Source organism: Rhinolophus sinicus, chromosome 14, assembly GCF_057876585.1.
Source record: "Rhinolophus sinicus isolate RSI-liver-muscle chromosome 14, RSI-T2T, whole genome shotgun sequence".
In the NCBI taxonomy this organism is placed as follows: Eukaryota; Metazoa; Chordata; class Mammalia; order Chiroptera; family Rhinolophidae; genus Rhinolophus; species Rhinolophus sinicus.
This window is the reverse complement of record NC_142514.1, coordinates 43194129-43219738: the sequence shown is the minus strand read 5'-3', so window position 1 is coordinate 43219738 and position 25610 is coordinate 43194129. Positions and strand designations below refer to the sequence as shown.

Genomic DNA, 25610 nt, shown 5'->3' with positions numbered 1-25610 from the left:
CAGTCTCCCAAGAATTCACGTTGCATGATTCAATTTATACGGGATTCTAGATGAGAGAAAACAAATCTATGGTGAAAAATAATCAGAACAGCCTCTGGGAGGTAGGGGTAGACTGGGAAGAAGCATGAGGAAACTTTCTGTAGTGACAGATATGATCTATCAAATGACAAAAGTGTGCGATACACAGGTCTGCATGTTAAAACATGCCAAACTGTGCTCAGTATTTATTTCACAATACATAAATGTTACCTTGTAAAAAAATAAAAATAAACTGTAAACATGCTGAAGTCTAGTATTAGGTTTGCTTTTTACAGAGGAATGGGTTAGCGATTCTTAAATTACTTTCTGTGTGTTCTGGGATTGAGTAAATAAATACACTGAGGAAAATGTTAGCCACATTTCTCGCTGTTGGAGAAAGGAATTACAATACGGAAATGGAAAAGATTAGAATGTTGGGTTCAAAGAGGATTTTATTAATTTGACCTCAAAGGCAAGGGAAGTAAAAGCTAAAATAAATAAACGGGACTGTATCCAACTAAAAAGCTTCTGCACAGCAAATAAACATCAACAAAACAAAGAGGCAACCAACTGAATGGGGGAAGATATACTATTTGTAAGCAACACCAATAAGGGGCTAATATCCAAAATATGTAAAAAACAAACAAACAAACAAAACTCATACAACTCAACAACAACAACAAAAAATCTAATTCAAAAAATGGGCAGAGGGCACAAACAGAACACTTCTGCCAAGAAGACATACAAATGGCCAACAGATGTTGAAAAAATGCTCAACTTCACTAGCTATTAAGGAAATGCAAATCAAAACCACAGTGAGATAGCACCTCACATCTCTTAGAATGGCTATTATCAAGACAAATAATAAAAGTGTTGGAGAGAACGTGGAGAAAAAGGAACCCTCATACACTGTTGGTGGGAATGTAAATTGGTACAGCCACTATGGAAAACAGTATGATGCTAGAAATGGATTTATAGTCCATTGACTTAAGCATCCATTTTTAATATAATGCATAATCCTAAATTAGATTCTGAACCAGGAAACAAAGTAGCTATAAAGAACACTGAGGTAACTGACAGAATTTGAATATAATCTGTGGATTAGATAATAATATTGCATCAATGACAAATTCCCTAATTTTGATCACTATACTGTGGTTTATAAGAGAAATACATACAGAAACAGATGGGGTAAAAGGGCAAATGGAGAGAAAACAAAAATAATTGTTGAATCTGAGTGAAAGGTATAAACCAGTTCCCTGTAGTATTCTTGCCACATTTTTTGTAATTTTGAAATTATATTAAAGTAACTAAAAGAATACATACAACTACAGTGCCTGACGTCAAGCCTTAGTGTAAGGCTCAGTGGTAAGCACGTAAGAGACAATGTTTATTAATGGTTGAGAAGTACACTTTTTTTAAAGAAAAAATATAAAACTTGAAATGAAAAGCATCTCTTTAGCTTGAGATTTACATTTTTTTCCATTTAATTATCAGGTCCCTCTCCTATGTAAGAAACTCCCCATTCTCCATAGGCTTCAGCAATCACCCCTTTAAACACCTCGTGGACTTGTGTATGACCTTCCATTGTCCCTTACCACATTTTATTTTGAGTTGTTTTATTATGTGTATCCCACTTGCCTAACTGGATTGCAAAACCTGTGAGGGCGGGAACCATTTATACCATTTGATCAGTGTCTTAAACATGCTTTGCAATGCTTAATAATTAGTTGTTGATACGATGTTTTAGATATCAGTTTAATAAACAGACTTCTATAGAATGATTTCTACTAAAAATGCTACCTGAAGTTCTCTTCCTGTAATTGTTCTAGTTGTAACTGTGCATGAAAAAACTTTTTTGCAACCATTGTATTTGGATCATCAAAAGATCCATCCAACTGATCAAGTTTTTCATTCATTATTTCATTCTCAGAAACCAGTGAATTCTTTTCATCTTGAAGTGCAGTCACCTAAAAAACAAATACACAAACATTAAGTATCAATAGTAAAAAAGCTTAGGGTCTGGAGTTCTGGATCCTAATTCTAACTAGTCTATTAAGTTAGGTTCATCAATCAGACAAGATAATTTCTGAGGATCCTTCCAATTCTGGAATTCTGGGTCTAGGAGGTTCAAGTCAAACAAAAATCAAATTAATGTGATTAATATACAAAAAATAGAGTTTATACATATAAGGAGAATGTCTTCAAAACATGTTATGCTTGCTTTGGTTCTAGAAAGAAGATGTTTCTAAGTTTCTAAAATTTGATGAATGAAATGTAAAAATTAATTTGTTCCCATTTTAGGTATATATTTATTTTTAGGATGCTGTTACCTAGTAAGCAAAAAAAAAAAACAAAAAAAAAAACAAACCCACATATGCACGTTATCATTTTAGGTTCATAGCAGAAAATCATCAGTTACACATCAAGTCTTCAGGGGACAAGCACCTTATTTGGTAAATGAATCAATAATAAAATGCTGAACTGAATCTATTTGCACACTGTGACTGTTCACTTATGATTTAAAATGGATAAAAACATGTAACTTGAGAATTACATCAAAATCAGTACCTGATACATTTTTTATTTTACTTACATATTTATGTAACAAGCATGATTTGCTCTCTTGCTTCTATGTCTTTTCCATTTAAAAACATCTTTAAAAATTTACAGCAAGGCTGCGACTTTTACAGGCAATTACAATTGTTAATTTTGCCTTAAATACATATAGGCAAGTTATAAAACATTGTCCTCCAAATGAGAAACAAGTAAGGCTGGGAAACTGTCCCCAGGCTGACTATAGAAGGAAACAATTTATCTTCCTAAATTCAATGCACGATGCATCCACCCTTGCCATATAAGCAGTTTAGTGACTATTACCTGTCACGTACAATCCTAAGTGACTGAGGTACAAAAAAGAATGAGACTGCAGTGAGAAGTCTCAAGGTTTTATATTTGTTGATGCTCCCGCGTGGGCTGGGGACAAGGGACAATCAGTAGGTGCCTGCTGTTCGGTATCTGTCAACGCCGTACGTCTGCGTCTTTCCTGATCACCATTTTTTTTTATTTTTTTATTTAACTTCATTAGGTTATGTCCTTTTTCTTGTTTACCTGCCTTTGGTAAATTTCTTTGCAACTTATTTTCTTTTTTGTTTCATTTGTTAGGTATTAAAAGAGAATCCCCCCACACACGAATTTTAAAATCACTCTCAAGTGATATATGATTAAAACAATTTTCAAAAACAATTTTCCTTATAAAATTGGGATTTGTGTCATATATACCTGTGTGGATTCCATGTTGTTAAATGAATAAATTACTTTTTGTTCTGATTATATGGAGTTATCATTCATTTAATGGGCACAGCAGATACCGTGTTTCCCCAAAAATAAGACCGGGTCTTATATTAATTTTTGCTCCATTAGGGCTTATTTTCAGGGGATGTCTTATTTTTTCATGTACAACAATCTACATTTATTCAAATACAGTCATGACATCTTCTGGAACAGCATCATAACGTACTAAATGCGTCCGTCTGGCTGAGCTCTTAACTGGGGCTTATTTTCGGGGAAACATGGTAGATGAGGGATAATATTTTAATACTAGAATTAAAAAGCCACAACTTAGGATGACTGCACTTTTCAACTAAAACAGATCATCACATACTCTACATTGTGTTACAAATACCTTAACACAGAATTTTACATTCTTTATTGAATCTCAGAAAACGATATAGAGATCCTACATGATACTGGTAATAATTAAAGGACTCAATCCTCTATTCTTTATGAGGTATTCTAGATATAGCTCAGATGCTTTGCGTGTGCGTGTGTATGTTACAATGTGTAAGATGAGTGTAGTTAGGAAAGATGAAATGAGAACAGGTAGAATTTTCCCTAATTTTGAGACCCTGGCTTTGTTCAAATATAAACATTGGCGTGGTTTCAACATAGAGCATTGATTTTTACAGCTGAAGTGTAAAGACCTAGATTCTGGTGCTATTCCTGCTGTAAGTAATCACCCTGACCAAGTCACTTCTCTTTTCCTTATCTGCAAACCCTTCGGGTTAGAAACATGACCCAGACCTATCATTCTAGATATTTAGCTCAGCAAGCAAGACTGTTGCTACCACAGCCTTTATTCCTTGTTCTAATACTTTTCAGTGTCTGTCACATATTTATGCAGCCCATTATTTGAACAAAAAAAATGCAATTTACTTATAGCATATTATGATGTCACATTTAACCTTTGTATAAGTTTTCAAGACTTACTGTGTAACTTTCACATTTGCATTTTCATATAACAACGATATACGCAAACACATACATACCGTGTTTCCCTGAAAATAAGACCTACCCCGAAAATAAGCCCCAGTTAAGACAGTCAGCCAGACGGACACATTTAGTACGTTATGACGATGTTCCAGAAGATGACATGACTGTATTTGAATAAATATAGATTGTTGTACATGAAAAAATAAGATATCCTCTGCAAATAAGCCCTAATGGGGCAAAAATTAATATAAGAACCGGTCTTGTTTTTGAGGAAACACGGTATAAGACCCAGTCTTATTTTCAGGGAAACATGGTACTGCTATGTGCCAGGCCCTGTTCTAAGTGCTTTATGTATATTAACTTATTTAACCCTCATAATCTAGCGGGGGATATATACTATTATCACATTATTTCTCAAAATATAAAACTGAAGTATGGGGAAATTAAGTAATATGCCTGAGTATGCCACCAGCTAGTTAACATGGCTAGGTTCTGATTATAGGTGGCCTGGTTTGAAAGTCTACCCCTTTAACCATTAACTACTGTCTCTCACGCCAAGTTTATTCTGCTAACATGTACATGTTAGTAAAACAAACTTAGCATTCATATTTATTGGGGGTCAAGCACTTCTCAGTACTCCCATAAATCATCTCACTTAATAATCATATCCTATGAAGTAGATACTTTAATTTTCCCTTTTTACAAAAGAAAAAAACTAAGGCCTCATCTAAATACTTTAGTTGAAATTCTACAATTACAATGATCGATCTTCTCAAAGTAGTTAAGCCAGCAATTTTCAACTCTAAGAGAATTATGAAATTCATGCTTCAATATTCAAGCCTATAATAAATTCTTTTACTGGTTCCTCCATGAAATGAAACCTAACCTCCAAAACACTTTGCCAACAATTAATTAAAATAAAACCCTTGCAACCGTAAAGAGGAAATTTTTCTTAGATCAGGTTTCTTTTCCAACCTGCATATCTAGTTCTTGGCATCTTTGTCTCAGTTCTTCTTTTTCTGCTTGTGCTTCCTGAAGTTCTTCCAGGGCCCTTTTAAGCTGAAATACAAAATGTCCTAATTCTTAGTAAACATGTTTTGACACAAACTGAAAAATATACTTTTACCACAACACATATATACACTGATATTGGAAAAGGTTTTAAAATTTTACCTATTAACAAATAAGTCTTAATTGGTCATTTTTGTGTGAATATTTACAAACTCTCATTAACATTTATGGCTAAGGTACCACAGAAATAAAAGTTTGTATATATCCTTATGAAATCTTTAAACAAAAGAGTATTAGAGGATGCACTGCTTAATTTTATCACAGAAAAAAAATTTAGAACACACCAAGTTTAAATTTAAATAAAATTTTTATAGAAAAGAGTATTTGAAATACTTCTTAAGTGATGACACGCATAAAAACCAGATTTCCAAAAATAAAAGTGTAAGTACTTGATGCATTTGGCTCTTCTCTTACCCTTTCCCTTAAAACCAGATTGAGTTATACATAGGAGGAGAATGCCTTTTCCCCCATGTAAAATAGTCATGTAATAAAACCAGGGAAAGGAGACTTGAGTACAATGCTTTGAGTTGATGTTTCAAGATCAGGAGAGAGGAAAGCAACTGTCACAAAAATTATATTACTTATTAAATTAGAACTCAGGAGAAGTTTTTAAATTCTCTAGTATTTAATTGTGTAACCATATAAAATGGGCTACATATGCATTACAAGTGTCAGAAGGAAAGTTCCATACCACTGAACTCTTCAAAAATGATCATTAAAAAAAAAAAAAGAATTCTGGAGACCAATACTTACTTGCACTCATGAAGGAATGCATAAACTCTCTACACTTCATGGAGGAAAGTAATCTTACAAATGCTCTCCTCTGTAAGCTTTATATAGTAATTGGCAAAATACGGTATTGTTTTCAACATTTTCCTCACATAGTGAATACTTACCTGTTGCTCTAATTCTCCAACAGCATCATTTGCAGGCGAGCTCAGTACTTCTTTACTCATCAACTAGGAAATTAAAATAGAAAATTAAGTACAAGAAAGTGATATTTATGCAGTAAAAATATGTTTACTTGAGAATACAATGCTTTATATTTAGTTTTTCTTTGACTTAATTTGATAATTTTTATATTATTCAAATTAAAATTTTATGGAGGTTTAAGTTTAACAGCAGTGTTCATTATATTGGTGAGGACATTATAAGTGTGCTTGAAATACGTAGTTATATTGAAAATACTTGTGTACTAAAACATTACAATCCAAGTTCTAAAATGATTCTTCCATAACACAAATTAACACTTAAAATACCTTTAAAGGAGTGATATGACAAAATTACTAATTTAAGAAGTCATTTTAAAAGTAGGAATCATATGAAAAAAAATCTTGTAAAATATTTTCCATATGAAAGGCAGATTTAGTTGACACTAAGTGCCGTATGGTATCTCCGCCTAAATCATGCCCCTTCCAAACTATATTTGTCCTCACTAATCCCTCACTCTACTTTCCCTCAGCTCTCTGCATTCTACTTTATCTCAGCCTTTTCAGTCTTACTTTAAGAATCAACATTTATCATATGAATTCCGAATCTTTATGGTTCAACTTAGATAACCAGACTGGCTTGAGCCCAGACTACCTGGCCCCAAACCCTGAGTATCACCATATTCGCTCATAGTTCTAACACTCTGAAAATGCATATGGATTCCTTCTCTCTTTCTCTCTCTCTACAATTTCAGGAAAGATTGCTCTAACTGGCAGAAAAAAGAAAAGGGAAGAAATAAAAAGGCCCACCAGGGCAGAGGTTGTTTATCCTCTTAGTTGAAGTTATTTAAAGAAACTTGACAATATCAATTCAATTTTTAAAATGCACCCGGATCAAAAGTGGGCTCGTCTTTTAAGATATTTTTTTTTTGGGAAAAAGAACAACAGCTAAAGGTAAGCAAACCTGCTGCAACGGGCAAGTTTACATAAACAGAAAAATAAATATTCCATATAATTTATGTGAAAAATCTTATATATTTTGGTTTAGGATTTTCATACATATGTGAATATGATATAATTTACCTCTTGAATAGCAGTCATGACCACATGTTGAACAGACTCTTCCAGTGTCATTATATTTTTAATATGTTCTATGATTAAAAAAAACAAAATCAGATCTGAGAAAAACTATTCTCTACCCATAGTACTTTTAAGGCATTCAATTGACAGTATAAAGATCCATTTGCCACACCAAATTCTATATGCAAGTACATTATTTTTCCACAAAAAAATATGTCCACTGAAAATAAACAAACAGAATTGAAAGTATTCATATATTTTTAAGTGTTTTATTCTAAAGAAAATCTCTCATTGTCTTGTAAGGAAGAGAAAGAGAAGAAATTGCAATTAATCTTAAAACAATTATGATAATTTCTTTCCTCTTGGTAAGTACTTATTATAATGGGATAAACTCATGGGTATTAAATGAACTCCTAAAATCTTAAGCCCAGAAAGTTTCATTTTATCACCTGGTTAGTTCATTTCACAAAGGCTTTCAAGAAGGAACTTAATAGCTTCCTATAAAAACCTGCTCAATATTTACCTAGTCTCATCTCAAGGACATTCTAATATCTTACCACAAACACACATGCACTAAGTAAAGTTGACTCTATCCCAATAAGAAATGAATCACGAGAAAGAGTCATATATTTGCAGATTTATATCCATTTCAACTATATATTCTCTAGCTAAGACAATTTTCCAAAAATTTTAAGGACTTATTATTTCTAATATTTTTGTTTTAATCATTCCTCTAGTAAAGTGAAAGTTCTCTAAGTTTTTATTTGCGAAGGAAAGACTGGACAAAGATTCTGATCGATTCTGGTATGCACCTGACCAATAAGTGCTATGGGGGCGGGGGAAAGGGAAGTATTGACTAGAGAACATACAGGCAACGGAATGGTTTCCTTGAACAGGATTTTTTTGATAATTAAGTGTTTTCGAGGTTGCTGAAACCTTAATAAAAAGATCACTTTCCCTACCAAAATAAACAGGGTACTGTTAACCAAATTAGTTCATTCTTTCAAGATTGAGATTGTTGCAACACCTTGGAATCATTTTGAAAATAAATTCTGCAAAGTATAAAGGTATGGAAGTTGTTTTATACTCTAGATTGTTTTTAAATTATTAAAAAACATTTTTTTTCCCATTTTCTGCTCACTCCTAAAAACTGAGAACCCAGACACACACCTCCAAAAATAAACTTAGTTAGATAATCCTGATTTTTTTAATAATGAAGTTTAGCTGTTTCTTTATACTTACTACTTGGTAAACTTTTATTTATGTGTCTAGGAACTGATTTCTTTTTAAACATCTGAGGACAAAAATTGCTAAATAATGCTTAGAACTAAATTATGAAAATACTACATATTACATTAAAATTAGTAGGAGGCAACAAAATCATAACTTAAAGGAAAGTTATAGCTTAATGTCAATTATCGCTTAGAATAGGAGAACTGATTAATTCACAAAAGAAAAAAACGAGATAAAAGGACAAATATTAAATAATACAAATAAAACAGAATCAAAGCTAAAGTTGGTTATTTGAAAAAGAGTATAATAACTGACAAAAATGCTAAATTAAGCAAAAGATGTTATAAATAACTAGTAATTGAAATAGAAACAAAGCATTAATAAAATAAAAAACAAAAAGAACCAAAGTACCAGAAAATTGCTACTTTAAAAATGAGTCACTATTTGTCAATTTGTAATTACATATTTACAGAAGTTTTAACTTTCCATGAGCAAATATTTCTTACTTTTATAAAAAAACCAATATACAGATCTTTGTTTGACATTATCTGTGAGAAATAGCCCCTAGGGAAGTACTGAACTGCACTAGAAAAAAGCAGCTAGCTAATGATAGAAATGGACTTATACCAAAGTTTTCTGATACCCAGTCCCTTTTTTACTGATAAACTACTACTAATTTCATGTATTTTATTTTTCTCCTTCCTGAATTTGTTCTTATTGAATTTATCCTGCCTTTTATGCTCTCCACATTACTTAGATAACATTAAATATGTTTTCTAAACTTAAGCACCCAACATTCTCTTTTAAAGATATTGTACTGAGGCCGAGTTTGGATGAATCGCACAAAAGACATCAGCAAAAATCTCACCATCCAGACTGATGCAAGCCTCCTGGTGTGTTCAGTTCATCACTTGGTTGAATTCACTATATTCAACCAAAAATGCTCATTTTGTATTCCAATATGGATCACTATGTTTGGGTAAATCAACACAATATACCGATTCCATTTATATCATCAGACTGCTCTTCTGGTGAAGACATTGGACAGGCATTCTTCTGAAGAACAGAATACCATCTGAAGAAGCCTGAATTATAATTTAGTACATGCATATTTATTTATGAAAATCTGCATCAACCTAAGGCTCTATATCTTACAAGTGAAAGAGACAACATATCAAGTAAGTACAATTTTTACTGACTACTCACAAAGTCTCAAGCATTAAATATATTAAACTAATTAAATTAAAATATGTTATATTTAGCCACTAAATATGAATCTCAGAATCCAGGTATATTTAGAGTACTTGAGATCTGTAGTTTTTTTAGTGGCAGAGCTGAGCTAGAATTCAGATCTCCTGGCTTACAGTACAGGGTGCTTTTCACCAACCTATAATAATACCTTTTTATGCTACTTTCTATAGCAATGCAGACTGTTTCTAGAAAGTATATATTCTCAAATGATTGAAATTCACTTACCTTGCTTCTTTTCACAGTTGACGGCACAACCTAAAATAAGCTGGAGCAACCTCCCAAGTTCCACAGGATCTGAACATTCAGTTATTTGGTTTAAATCAGGGATAAGTTCTTCAGAAATCTGTTGCCCCAAAAACTGCAGTATTGAAATAATAAATTAGATCACTCATTTATGCAGCTTACAAAGAATTTACTACATTTAATTATTACTAGGAAAATAAATTATAAACAGGTTCATGAAATGACTCGGATAAATGAACAAATAATAATTCCGTAATTATTGACTAAAACCAGTCAGCAAAGTTCAAGCAACCCTCCAAAATTGTGACTAACCAACCAAAAGCAACTAAAATGATTTTACACCAAATATCCTTTGACCCCACTGTCAGAGAGAGGGATTGTTTCAGACCCTGGCCTGATCTATTATGATAACACTTATTAAAAAACAAAACAGATTTATGTTAAGCCAAAAGATATTTATCACATTTTGAAATGTGATCAACTAAGAGAATCACAAACTAAACTGTCACACATGAACAACAAATCTAATGGATTAATCTTTCTTGGCTAATTTTTTTTCAGTTTATTAAAAAGTTTTTGTGGCATAAAGAAAAAAAGTTTCAGAATGAGTTTTAGGTATAAAATGAAAACTATCAGTTTTAAATTTGGAAGAAATTGCGAGTTTAACTGTGACAATTTTTAAAAATAGAAATGTAATTTTTTAATGGCAAAACCAAACCAAAAGTTTCCAAACATTAAGCAATAAACTTTCTCATACCAAATAATCCTACCAGAGAACTTAGGATGCTGAATAAGAAAAAGAAAACTACTTGAATAATGTACTAATGTCAATTTAATACTACTTTCGTTTTGCATTTTTCCCCCAATTCATTTGCATAAGCCTAATTTCATAGTATATTTTGGCTGATGTTTACATTGGAAATAAATGTCAAAATAGTATTTTAAATAGGAAATAATTTTAATTTAATGATAAGGTCTACCTTACAGCATTGCATAAAATCAAATCATATAAAGGTAATTCTATTTCAGAAAATCAATTTGAAGAGTATAAAATAGAAACAACATTATTTTATTAGGTTGGTGCAAAAGTAATTGTGGTTTAAAAGGTTAAAAATAATTGCAAAAACCACAACACTTTTGTACCAACCTAAAATAAGTCATTATATTAAGTTTAAGCCTGTTTATGTCCATAAATTTGTCCTAAAAATGGTAAAAAACAGTAACATATTCCACTTATGAATTATTTTCCAATAAAATATCATAAACAAAAAGCCAAGTCATTTTTCAATGCCAATATAATTATCACATAGCATTTGTATTTAAACAAAGTCAGATGTTTTCCATACCTCACTGTAATAACTCATAATTCCTTGAAGTACCTTCTTTAAGTTACTAGCCTAATGTGGAAAAAATAATTAAATTAGTTATTTCATACTAATAATGAAACAAAACGTATGCCAAGGTGAAAGACAATAAAAACCTCCCCTGATAAAAATAACAATGAAAACATTGAATGTTAGAGTTCTACAAATATAAATACATGACAATTTGTAAACATCAAAGCTTTAATCAGTTTGATTAAAAGAAAAGATTTTCATGTTTACATAGTTTAACCAGGGTGATTCTATTTAAAGTTAGTCACAATGAATTCAAGCACCAACTTTAAAAATTTAGCTATGAGCATGCCCACCTTCAGTCACGAGAAATGAGGTCTAGATTTATTCTCCTGCCACAAACAACTAGAAAACAGGATAAAATACAAGGAACAACTGTTTTCAAGCTTCAGCCAACAGGCAATATAGAAGTCTAATTTCTGAGAGAAGGGAAACAAAAATGATGGGTCCTATGCTAGTATAAGATTTCTTTCTGGAGTCAATTTTCAAACCATCATAGGGAGGTAGAAACTAAACAAAGCCTGATGTTCTTGTTAAATTAAGGAGATAGACATCAGAAGTCTAGAAAGGTGAAGGTAGTTAGAATTTGCAGGGCATACAAATGAAGAGGTGAGAGCTATGGAGAGGAAACACTCTAGAAACCTGCATAATGGTTCCCTTTAACTCTGGCTAAATATGAATTTGCATGTGCATTGGGGAAACTCCATAAAACAAAAACAATTTCCAAGGAAAGAACAATCCAGGGAACTATAAACTGAACAATTTCCAAAGACTATACCAATCAGAAATTGCTGAAATTCCCACCAGCTAGACCAGGGGTGTCCAAACTGCGGCCCGCGGGTCAACTGTGGCCCATGATCCATTGTTAATTGGCCCACAGCAAATTCCAAAAATATATTTAGTTTACTTAAATAAACCAGGTGAGGCAATATATACTTCACCTCGAGTGAGTGGCCCGGCTGTTTGTGTATTTTACCGCATATGGCCCTTGGTGAAAACTGTTGAAAAAAGTTTGGACACCCTTGAGCTAGACTGAAAAGACTATGCTGCATAGACAAGTATTTCCTAACAACCCCAGAAGTGTCACGACCTAACATGGGTCTAACCTAGTCCTAAAAGAAAAAATACCTCTAGATCTGCCTCCCACCCCCATTCCCCCAAAACCCTGAAAGAATCAAACTGATTCACAAGTATCTTAGCTGCCTGCAAGAACAAAGTCCAACACTCTTTAAAACAATACAAAAAACCCCCAGCACTCAATAACATTCACACAGTCTAGCATCCAATAAAAAATTACTATACATGTAAAGAAGTGGTCAATTGTGGACCATAATGAGGACAAAACTCAGTCAACAGCAATGGATCCAGAAATAAAAGATGGAAGAATTAGAAGACAATGTTAAAACTGCTAGTTTAAAAATGTTCAAAGATTTAAATGAAAACAGGAAGATATGAAAAAAAATGGAAGGTGCTTTGTTTTTTTTGTTTGTTTGTTTTAAGGACCAAAGAGATAGTCACTAGATAAAAAAGTAAGATCTAACTATCAAGCATCTACATGAAACACTTCCAATATAAAGACAAAGATATTAAAAGAATAGGAAAAGATATACTAAAGCAAAAAAACAAAACAAAACAAAACCAAAGTGGTTACATTAATATCAGACAAATTAGACTTCAGGACAAAGAATATTATCAGGGATAAAGAAAGGCATTTCACAATAATAAGTAGATTTATTCATCAATAAGACAAAAAAATTAATGTGTATAAACCTAATAACAGATTAAAATTACATAATTTAACAGAATTGAAGAGCAAAAAATAAATGTCTTGTAAAAAAATTTAACAGAATTAAAAGGAGAAACTGACAAATCCACATTCATCATTAGAAATTTAAGGAGTCCTCCTACCTTGATAAAATAATCAGACAGAAAAATCAATAAAGATATCAAAGATGTAAACAGTACTATTAAAAAATATGACAATATTCACAATTGTAGAACTGCAGAATACATGTTGTTTTCAAGTGCACATGGAATATTCACCAAGAAGACAGATCATATGTTAGGTCATAAAATAAGTCTCAGTAAGTGTAAAATAATTTAATTCAAGTATGTTCTTAAACCAAAACGGAATTAAATTAGAAATTAAGAAATAAAAAAAGGTACCTTGAAAATCCTCAGATATTTAGAATTTGAAATACCTACTTCTAATTTATACATGGGTCAAAAGAAAAATCACACGGGGAATTACCAAGTATTTTGAACTGAATGAAAATAACACAGTCTGTCAAAATGTGTGGGATGTGGCTAAGGCAATGCTTCATACTAGGGAAAGGGGGCCTAAAACTGATGATTCAACTTCTATCTTAAGAAGCAAGACAAAAAAGAACAGATGTATGTAGAAAAAAGAAAATAATAAAGATCAGAGAGGAAATCAATAAAACAGAAAACTAGTTGTTTGAAAAAAAAATTGGTGAAATTAAAAAACATCAAGCCAGACTTCTCAGGAAAAAGAAATAAAAAAGACATAAATGATCAATTAAGGAAAGAAAGAGGAGAGATACAATTCAAACATCTATCAAGAGGTGAATGGTTAAGCAAATGTGGTACAGCATATCCACGTAATGAAATACCACTCAGCAAAAAAAGAATCTACTGGTAATACAGTGTGGATGAGTATCAAAAACATTACACTCAGTAAAAGATGTTAGAACAAAGAGTACGTCATGTCTGATTCCATTCATATGGAATGCTAGAAATAAAATCTACAGTGACAGAGAGCAGATCTGTGGCCACCTGGGGCCAAGGTAAGCAGAAGGATTAACTGGAGGGGCAAAAGCACATATTTTGGGATCATAACAATTTTCTGTATCTAATGACGAACGATAGTTATAGAAGAACATACATGTGTCAAAGCTCAAACTACATACACTAAACACACCCTTAAGTTAGTTTTTTAAAAAGATTTAAGTTGAGAATAGTGCTAATTTTAGAACCACTACTGGAATCAAGAGCTTCTACCGTTCATTCTGCATACCTTTATTCTCCAGTTGTCACCAACATCCTCCTTAATTCGGCTTAACCATGACTCGTTGAACCAAGCTACATCACTAAAACAAAAATACAAGTGCTAAACATTAAAATGTTTTTATAACATGAAAAATACCAAATTTAATCAACAGCTGATGAAGCCTGTCCTTAATAAGAACAGCAAATACTATTTAAAAGACCCACTAATTTTATTTTTATTCCTAAGGATTTATTTTGGAATTTCTCATAACAAATTGCTTAAGTTATTAACATATTCAATATAAAAAAACCTTCAGTAAATATCTCATAATGCAGGAAGATATAAAAGTCTCAATTGTAAAGGGGGGAAAAAAAAGAAAACTAACGTTTTAATGTGTCTACTATGTATCAAGCACTGTGCTTATTTTTCCATATTACTTCATTCAAATATCATAGTTCCTTGAGCAAAGGATCTATTATTCTCAATCTTATTCATCAGAGAACTAAGGATAAGAGAGCCTAACTAATTTGCCCCAAGTGACACTAGTATCTGGCAAAGCCCAAAACAAATCTATCTGACTGTAACTGAGCATGAGTGTATCGAGAGATCTACAAGGACAAATTTAGTTTTAAGCTGTTAAAGGTTAAGTTCTATTGATACTGAAAGGCCAAGACAAAGAACCACTACCTTAAATATTTACTTAATAAGGTCTTGAAGAATAAAATTTAACTATAAATAGTGAACTATAGTAATAGATTATATTCTAAATGTTTGGATGCTTGCTCTGAGTAAGGTACTGGACAAGATTAATCTGAAGATGAATATTTTACTATTCTGACTTTTTGAGAGATAGCTATTAAACAGGGGACGTAGAGAGCACAAGTAACCATACTCAAAGGAGAATGTGATAAATGCTTTAAGGGTTGAGCCAACACTACAAAATCACAGAATATACTGCCCGAAGTATTAAAGGTCTAAGCAAAATTTTTACTTTACAGATAAGGCAACTAAAGTGAGAGAAGAAATTAAAGGAATTCTTTTCCAAGGCAGTATCTTGAATTTAAAAACACAAAGCTGAAATTAGAACACAATGATTAACTTTTCAGAAATCATTCTGCCTCAGATGATCTAATACAGAAGGTATCACTTCTGACTGGAGTAACCGAAAATGGCTTTATCATTTTTAATTCATTTATTTAGAATTTTAACATTTTCTTTTGAGCAAATTAATGTTTTATGTTCAATTTTACCAGATGCTAAGGCTGCAATTACCAAAATAATTTGGCTAAATGTTTCTAACCAGGTATTTACCTGAAAAGACTGAATTTAGTTAATGAGTCAAAACTGTCAATGTAAATTTACTTTCTCTTGACGTGAGATTAAGTAATAGAGGTATGCCAGTTGTGATGGTTAATTTTATGTGCCCACTTGGCAAGACAACTGTACCCATATGTTTGGTCACACATGCTCAGAGGCAGTGAAGATATTAGATGAGCTTAACATTTAAAACAGTAGACTCTGAGTAAAGCAGATTACCCTCCATAATGTGGGTGGGTCTCATCTATCAGTTGAAGGCCTTAAGAAAAAGACTGGGGGCGGCCAGATGGCTCAGTTGGTTAGAGCGCGTGCTCTCAACAAGGTTGCTGGTTTGAAGCCCACAAGGGATGGTGGGCTGCGCACTGCCCCACCCGCAACTACCCTGTTTCCCCGAAAATAAGATCTAGCCAGACCATCAGCTCTAGTGCATCTTTTGGAACAAAAATTAATATAAGACCCGGTATTATATTATATTATATAAAACCCTGTCCTATATTATATTATAATAAGACCACGTCTTATATTCATTTTTGCTCCAAAAGACACATTAGTGCTGATGGTCTGGCTAGGTCTTATTTTCTGGAAAACACGGTAGATTGTGTACTCTAGCTGCAACACCAATACCTCCAGAGATCTCTAGCCTGCTGGCTGCCTACTCTGGATTTTGGACTTGCCAGCTTCCACAATCATGTGAGCCAACTTCTTAAAACAATCTCCGTGTGTGTGTGTGTGTGTGTGTACACACCACATCCTACTGTGCATATACAAATCTTACTGGTTCCATTTCTCCAGAAAACCCTGACTACAACACCAGTTTTCTGACCGTAAAAACAAATCTTCATATATGCTTCTATAATTACGTTGTAATTACATTTAGGAAATGGATCTGGAGGTAACCTAGCTTTTCTTCCTTTTGTCTTGCATTCTTCCTCATCTTCCTTTCACCCCAAAGCAACTTTAGGCCTATGCTTAGTCTGCTCAGACTGCAGACAAATGCACAGACTGGGTAGCTTAAACAACACAAATTTATTTCCTACAGTTCTGGATGCTGGGAAGTCCAAGATTAAGATGTCAGCAAAATAGGTTTCATTCTGAGGTCTCTCTTCTCTTTGCTTCTAGGTGCCCACCATCTTGCTGTGTGCTCACATGATCTCTTCTTTGAATGTTTGCAGTTACAGTGTGATCTCTGATGTCTCTTTTCTATAAGGAGTCGAATACTAGTGGCTCAGAGCCCCACTCCTATCACCTCCCTTAGCCTTCCTTCCTTCCTTAGGGTTCTGTCTCCAATATAGCTACACAACAAAACCTTACAGTTGGGGCTTCAACATAGGGATTTCGAAGGAGCACACATTCAGTCCATAGTACTTTCACTGACAAAGACTTTCTAACTTCTCCATAAAAATACATCTCCTGCTTTCTTTCTTATAAACAAACCCATCCTTCTCAATTATATTGACAGCCAAACTTTCGCACCATTAAACTTGATAGCCAACCTCAGAACTCTCTGGACATATCCTTCCTTTACGCTTTTGCATTGCCACATGTAGACAGATGTCTTAACTAGACTCTTGGCCCCAACAATTAGCTCCTTTTCTTATATTCTCTAGAACTTCAGTGAAACTCAGGGGCACCAAATAAGAAGAGAACATGAGACTAAGGAAGTAAAATATGGTCAAAACGTTTTATAATGAAACTAGGTAAGAATCAGTACACAATTATTTTTTTAATTCTACCTGTAGTATTTCTCTTCAATAATTTTACCAACTAAACACAGGTAATAATGTCCACTGGTTACTATATATAACATAGTTGTGTTGTTTCAATGGACAACCTGACATTATCCTTCTTGAATAATCAAAAGGCCATCTGTGCTTAACACAGCAAATTGTGATCTGTAATTTGAACACGCACACCTGGCCTTTCATTTATTAAGACCCCAAAGTACACCTCTATCAGGAGGGAATCAAGATACTAGATTTCAATTTTTACAGCAGACTGGGAACACTGACTTTAGAGTGAGGTCCAACTGATACAAATCCCAGCTTTGGTATTTACTCATTACTTGACTTTATATAAGTCATTGCACTTCTCTGAACCTCTGTTTCCTCATCTACAGATTGAGGATAAAAATAATGTCTACCTCATAGAACAGTAAAAAGAAAAATAACATGTACAGCGATACAATAATGTCTTATATTTAGTAAATAATCACACACTGGCTATCATGATTTATCATTTGAAATGCTCAACTAACAGCTGAATGAATGAATGAACAAATATGTGTAGGATACTTGAGGTCTCTGAATATTCTACATTCTCTGTATCATTCTTCTCCCTCTTGCAAAAATGTCTAGTCAAAGACAATAGAAAAAAGCAGAAAAGTTATCTGGTGCTTAAAGTGACAAAGCTAGCCTTTCTTTTAGGGGAAGTGGCATGCAATATTTATAGTTGTGTGTTGAATTACATCCCTCTAAAAAATATGTTCAAGGCTTATCCCCTGGTTCCTCTGTGTAAATGTGACCGTTTTTGGAAATAGGGTCTTTGCAAATGTAATCAGGTTGATAAGAGGTCATACTAAATTAGGAAGGGCCCTAATACCATATGACTGGTGTCCTCCCAAGAGGAGAAGGCACACAGACACAGAGAGAAGACGGCTGTGTGAAGATGGAGACAAAGAATGGAGTTATGCTGACACAAATCAAGGGATGCCTGGGGCTACCAGAAGCTAGATGAAGTGAGGAAGAATCCTGTTCTAGAGGCTTTGGAGAGAGCATGGCCCCTTTGATTTGGGACTTCTAACCTCAAGAACAAGGAGAGAACAAATTCTTGTTGTTTTAAGCCACCCAAGTCTGTGGCATGTTGTTACAGCAATCTCAGAAAACATACAGTTGTGGTTATGGTTTTCCCCACGTATTTTTTAAACAACAATAACTCTGGGCCCTCATTTCATTTCATTACTTACAAGAATACGTGCCTCAGGTAAATAATGAAAGAACAACATATTAAATTTTGCTACTTCCTTAAAAAGCAAAATTTCCCTTCTCAACTTCAGTAACAACTTTGATGCAATTTGATGTCAGAATAGCTATTAATGGAATACATAATAAACTAACATTTATAAAGTGCTTTGAAGTGTTCCAAGAAATACAGTAACATTTGCCCTTTCAGCAGGGATATGATACACTGACCCAACTAGAGGAAAACATATGTTGTTAAGTGTCAGTCACTCTCTGGATCTAGACTTCTGAAAAGCTATACAAAGATGGAAGAGGGTTCTAAAAGAAAAACAAATTTAAAATGGCCCTTAAATGATAAGGAGACTTAGATATTTAACTACATGCAAAAACAGGCAAACAAAATAAGAGATTTAGGCCCAATTTTAGGTCATTGTCCTTCATTATATAAAGAAAGAGAGTTTTCTGATTGGTTGGCTATTTTATTATTCCTCCAGAAAAGCTATTAGAAGACAATAAGAGACAAAGAGAGACTGAGAAGAAAACTCAGAGACAGAGGGTCAGCAATAACAGCAGAATCCAACAGATTATGAAAAAGTGAGTTGATGATAAAGGATACAGTTTAACTACTAATAAAACTGACCTGACCCTACTCTAAACATCAGGTATAGTGCTACAGTGTAGGAGATCAAAGAGCCATATACATCGTATCATAGTAAAAATAAGTCTCTTCTATTGTCCTTTGTTATCAAGTTACCAAAGCCACCACAATATATTTAAATGACATCTTCAGATGGCACTGTTGAAACGAGTGAGTACACACCAGCATTAGTTCCGTACCAGCCACAATGTAGCTGCATCTAAACCAATACCCAGAACATACTGCAATGAGAAAAGGCCAGGTGTAAATTATAATGACAAAAAACAATGATGACTTTCCCAAATCATCAAGAAAGAAAGAAAAAAGAACCATGTTTAGAATGCTTAGCTCTGACCAATTAAATCACTTTGAAACCAATCAGGGTATGAATAAATAAAATATTTAAGAGACATCTTTAAGAAAGCATGGAAGTAAGGCATATTTCAGAATGACTTCCAAAAAAAAAAATTAACATGTTAAGTTTGTCTTTTAAAGTGTTAATCTTGAGTTAACTACAAAATCTGTCCATTCAAATTAGATCACTTTATTAGTTAAGGTTCCCCAGCATTTGAAACTTCAAATTTCATTTATGCGTATATATCATTTGATTATTGGTGGGTTGATACAATTAACTATTAGTTCCAACATAGATTTTGAAATTTAATATTTTCTCCAAATCCAGTATTTTGTTTCAATTATCTCCAAAATAATAATTTCCACCCAGTGATACCTTCAAATGACAACAGTATAACTGAAGGAAGCCTTATAAGTAATTATACCATTCACTTAACCTGTTCTTTTCCCAGTTACTGTAACTTGTGAACATGATCAGAACAAGTTTAAAATTAACATTTTTGGAATAGACAAGAGTCCTGATTGCTCATTTAATTAACATGTATCATTTAATTAACATGAACAAAGACTAATCAGGTGATAACTTTTTTGTTCCCTAGATGCAAGAAGGCCTTGGTACCATATGCTTGCCATCACTGACTAGGATGAAGTTTCAGCAACCTTTAGAATACACGTTTTTGTCCTTGGTATTGGGTTTACAATTCTTTCAGGAAGAGCCTGGACTAGTACTTACATTTGATGAAGAACCTGTGCCATGGCAACTCCATTAGTCAGCTGTTTCACATCTTGACAAGGTGCAGCAGTATTGAATGTCTGCAGCTAAAATGACATAAAGTGAATAACTTTACTGCCTCTTTATTACCTACAGAGTGACACCGCTCCCCTCAAATATATATATGAACACTAGAGAGAAAGATCACTTAAAACTGCCCTGTTTTGTTTAAAATCAGATGCTACCAAACAAATAAAACTATACTACTGTGTATAAGACCTAGCTGGACAATCAGCTCTAATGCGTCTTTTGGAGCAAAAATTAATATAAGACCTGGTCTTATTTCACTATAATAAAAGATGGGGGTCTATATAATATAATATAATATAATATAATATAATATAATATAATACAATACAATATAACATAATACTGGGTCTTATATTAATTTTTGCTCTAAAAGATGCATTAAAGCTGATTGTCCAGCAAGGTCTTATTTTCGGGGAAACATGGAAATAAATTTCTGTGGCTGTGTAATATTTCTATAAAAATAATAAACACTTAACATTTCACAAAATCATTAAAAATTATACCTACAACAGTCAAATATAATGATGTATGAAGAATAACATCAGAAAAAGAACTTTGAGATAATCTAACATTTGCAAATTAAAATTTCACTCATATCATTTGGTAAGAAAACAAAAGGCTAGAAATGTCAAGCCTTAAAACTACTAAGTTTATCAATGAACTCTAAAATAAGGCAGGACTTCTGCCTGCTATCCAACAATCAGCCTTAGGATATGAACAGTCCAGCACGCACCATGTCAAGTTCTTTCTACCTAGTTTGGCTTTAGACATTACAACTGTTCAAATCTCTCTTTGTTAAATATTCATGTACATATTAAAAACAGAAGTTAAATGTTGGCATCTTTTTCTAATAAGCACACACAAGTCTAGAAAAAATTTTAAAAGGCAAATTACAAGAGCTAAAATGGATCATATACTTTCTAGAAATTTAATCCCAACCCATAATAATCTTAAATTAAATAAACTATGATTCTTTTTTACCATACATATTCATCTTCTTTACTATTCAATTACAATTTCTTAGTTTTCCATTTGATCCAATAAAATTTTCTCCTACCATAATCCATCTTTAGTGTTTTTGTATATTTTGAGATTCTACAAATCTCTCTCCCTTATCATAGTACAACACTGAGTAACGGCATAGACAAACTAAATCTAGCCAGTTAATTTCAAAGTACATAAAGACACTTTACTGAGCTCCTACTCTATGTGGGGCACTGTATTAGAGGCTGGAGTTGCGAAGGAAAATCCCTAGGTTTTTTCCCTTAAGTAGCTTCAATCAAGAGTTAAGGAGAGGAGAAAAAGACATGAATCAATTCTAGAAAATGCCATTTGTACTCCCACGATTGTAGTATGCACAAAATGTTCTGAAGTATACCAGTCAACTAATCGAACTAGGGCTTTTATTTAGGAAAGACTTCTTAGAGGTGATTCCTGAATGAAACATCTTGTGTAAAGAAAGGGCCAGGGGAAGGAAACTTCAGGAAACAGGAACATGATAAAAGCACAAATACATGAAGAGACAGTATTTTTAGGCAACGCACAGTTAGTATTACTGGATTTCCAGTGCAAAGGGGGGGCGGGGGGGGGCGGGAGGAGGTGACAACCAAAGGGGTTTAAAAAAGTCATGGGCCAAGACTCTGAAGGGTCATTGACAAAAAGCTTGGTCCATACTTAATGGTATCATCTATATAATGGAAAACAGCTCAATAGTTTCCACCTCACATGATGGTTTTCAGAATTAAATGAATTAGCAGTGTCCTCAGGCCAGTGCCTGGCACATGGTACAAGCTCAACAGCTGTTAGCACATCAGCTATGAGCCAGGGTTTCTCAAAGTGCGAGGTCTAAGAACAATACGTATCACAATCTCCAGACGTAGTAAATCAGAAAATCCCCAAATGATTCTTAGGCACATCATTTTTTAAGAAAAATTGCTCTGGGTGATGAAGAATCACCGAGGAATAATAAAGAAGAGAGTGGGAGAGTGACATCTTTAGTCTGTTTGCGATAGCAGCTACAGTGACACAGAGAATGGGACAGAATAGCTTTATGCTTGAATCAGTTAGAAGGCTCCTGCAAAGGTTTTTTTGATGAAATGGATAGCTTGGAGATAATTAGGGAAACGCTGAGAGAACAGGATGAATTCATGGAATATTCAAAACAGAAAATAAGAAGGATTTTTGCCATTGGGTGGATGCACAGGGCATCTTTAAAAGGAAGATAATCATATACTTTCAGGTAAACTGTGGCTCCCACTTTTCAACCCTTCCTACTTACACTTCACATCTTTATCTTTTTACAAAATGGATTTGATTAGTGATTTTAAAAGGATAATTTCTGAGACACAGATTATTAGGCAAAATAGTAAAGAAATACATAAAATGAAAATCTGTACTAAGTCGTTGCCTAGTTGCCCACCATGCTCAGATTAAGATCAATTTCTCCTTCTTACAGCCACGGAAATTGGAGTGTCTCCTGGAAGTTGTTAAACTAGCTGCAAAATAAATTAGATAATAGAGAATGTAATTTCATTTGGCTAATTTGAAAGGCTTTATAACCAAGAAGAGTGGATAAATTAAAAAGCTCGTTGGGGGTGGGGGACGGGCAAAGCAGAAGGACAAAAAAAAAAAAAAGTATTCTTTCACACTATTCATAGAAATGAAGAGGCAAAAGTCTTTTCAGTGAGTGACCCAAAAAACACAGAGAGGGTTTCTATCACTAAGTACAGTATTCTGGCAAATAACCATCTTACTTTCTTATTTTTAAATAAAGCAAATAATCAGAAATGTGGACTGATAGCCAACAAAAACTCAGCCTTAGGTCAACTCTATTGTCATATTCTCCTCCGCTAGCTGCTCATTTCAGAAAGATCATTGTTTTGAGTTTTAAGATCATCATAAAACGTTTCAGCCTTTAATATTCTTTGTTAATTTGGGTTTTAGTCTTTCCTGTGCCTGCCTGTCAAAGTCAAAAAAATTCAAGAACCAAGAGAACCACTGGAAAAAAAAAAATAATAATCTGGTCCAGTCCTCCAATTTTATTGGTGAAAGTACATTCTAGAGATTTAAAATTTTCACAGAATCAAGAGGCAGAATTAAACTTATCTTCATACAAATATTTCAAACTCTTATATACTCCCTTCCCCATTTAAATGATGCCCAAATTTATCTTTCAGCCCTGAATTTTTTGCTAAGGAGCAGTATAACATTTCTAAGAACTAATTATTTCAAGGTGAGTTCCAAATCATGAAACATAACTTTTTAAAAAACTTCCAAAAGAGTCGTCTCTTCACCTAACCAAATGTTCCTGATGACTTCTCCACTCTGTTAATGGTGGTTCTCCTGTCCTACAACAATGTCCAGTGCTGAAAGCACAGTTTACTATCCTCGTCTCACCTCCAAGATTTGGTCCCATCCTAACCTTTTAATCTTCTATTTCCTACTACTTTCCCTCCACATGCAACATTACTTAGCATGGGAGGAAGCACATTAACAGAGCAGGGATATGACAAACATGTGTCCCACTACCTCCTTTCAATCTATCCTCAAAGGAGACCATTTACATTACCGCTAGGGTTTCTTCCCTGAGTCTGGAAAACTCGTTTCCGCTCAATCCTTTATGATACAGTTAAAAATTCACCCGTATCCACAAAACCCTACGTACTGAATGGTGAAATACTGGTTTCTGAAGTCAGGAACAAGACAAGGACATTTATTATGACCACTTTGATTCAATGTTGTATTGGAGATGCTAGCCAGTTCTTGGTCCTGGGGATAGAGCAGAAAACAGGTCAGACAAGGGCTCTGAGCCTGAGGAGCAAACCGAGTGACTTCAGAAGGTGTTACAGACGCAACAGAAAGGGGTTAACGGGTTACAGTGGGGTAGGAGTGCAGGACAAGTAGGTCATTCACTGTCACTCACAGTCTCTCTGAAAAGTGACAACAGATCCAAGAACTGAATGGTGAGAAGCCTGCCAGCCACTGGAAAAACTAGGAAAATATTCTAGGTAGAGAGAGAATAAGTTACAAGGCCTGATATATTAAAAAAATAAAATAAAAAGCTTAACTTCCTCAAGAAATATAAAGTCAATGTAGCATAGTGGACATGGAGGATCGTGGCCTAAGGGGAGTTTGGAGAAATTTAGAGAGGGAGAGGGAACATCAACAATGCAGGGGCTGGCAAAGGCCGCACAGGACAGGGAAAGTCACTGAGAAAGAAAAGTTCACTGGGAGGTAAAGAAAAATCGAGAGACAGGTACCCAAGAAACTAAGGCAGAAGATAACTTCACAAAGGAACCATCAAATAATACATAGTTCCTGTCAGCCAGATCAAGTATATAAGTAGAGGTCTTAGAGAAAGGAAGCTCAAGTAGAGTGGCTTGAGGAAGTGAACGAAAGTTCAAGAAGTATAAAGGATGAGTACAAAAAACAAAAAAATTGACTATAAGCGAAGGGGAAATACAGTGTGGTTTTAATAGGGAATGGTGGCTCTTAGTTCTTTTTAAGATAGGGAAGGTTTGAGCAAGATTATATGTAGAGAGGAAGGAGTACATGGAGAGAAAGAAGCTGTAAACACAGAAAGATACAGAGCAAAGTTTTAGAAAAAAATGGAAGCAATGGGATCTGGAGTCAGAGCCAAAGACAGAAGTCATTTTCTTGAGGAGGAGAAGAGCTCAGCACTCCAACAGGGTACTGATGAAAAGTTTGCAAAGAGAAATGTGAGAGAAACTGTGCGGTTATTCTTAATCACAAAGCCGGGCAGTATTTTGGGAATGGGTGGATTTGACTGTAGCAGCATTTGTAGAGGCAACAACAGTCTGCATAATAATTCATTTTCTCTACAGTGTTTCAACAGCTTGAGTGAACTGGAGTATCATAGGTTTGGTTATACAACCAGTTACACTCTGTCATCTATGATTCCTTATCATTTGGTTTATAACATTTTTCCAGTTTTTTAAAAAAATTTCCTTCCATTATAAAAATACACAGCTCTGCTTACTACTCCAATTAAAATGGAAAGTTCTTTGATTATTCTTGATACC

At 33.8% G+C, this 25610-nt stretch overlaps 1 protein-coding gene across 2 annotated transcripts in view; it reads right to left on the bottom strand.

The window, feature by feature from the left end:
- Window positions 1-25610, bottom strand: part of HOOK1 (hook microtubule tethering protein 1) — a 53125-nt gene that overhangs the window by 25587 nt on the left and 1928 nt on the right. For both annotated transcript variants that reach the window (XM_074334798.2, XM_074334797.2), the window contains exons 2-9: window positions 20500-20585; window positions 14529-14601; window positions 11444-11494; window positions 10080-10212; window positions 7374-7441; window positions 6258-6320; window positions 5266-5349; window positions 1822-1988 (exon numbers count right to left, since the gene is read on the bottom strand). In XM_074334798.2, the coding sequence (XP_074190899.1) occupies window positions 1822-1988; window positions 5266-5349; window positions 6258-6320; window positions 7374-7441; window positions 10080-10212; window positions 11444-11494; window positions 14529-14601; window positions 20500-20585 (725 nt within the window). The remainder of the gene's footprint in view (window positions 1-1821; window positions 1989-5265; window positions 5350-6257; window positions 6321-7373; window positions 7442-10079; window positions 10213-11443; window positions 11495-14528; window positions 14602-20499; window positions 20586-25610) is intronic.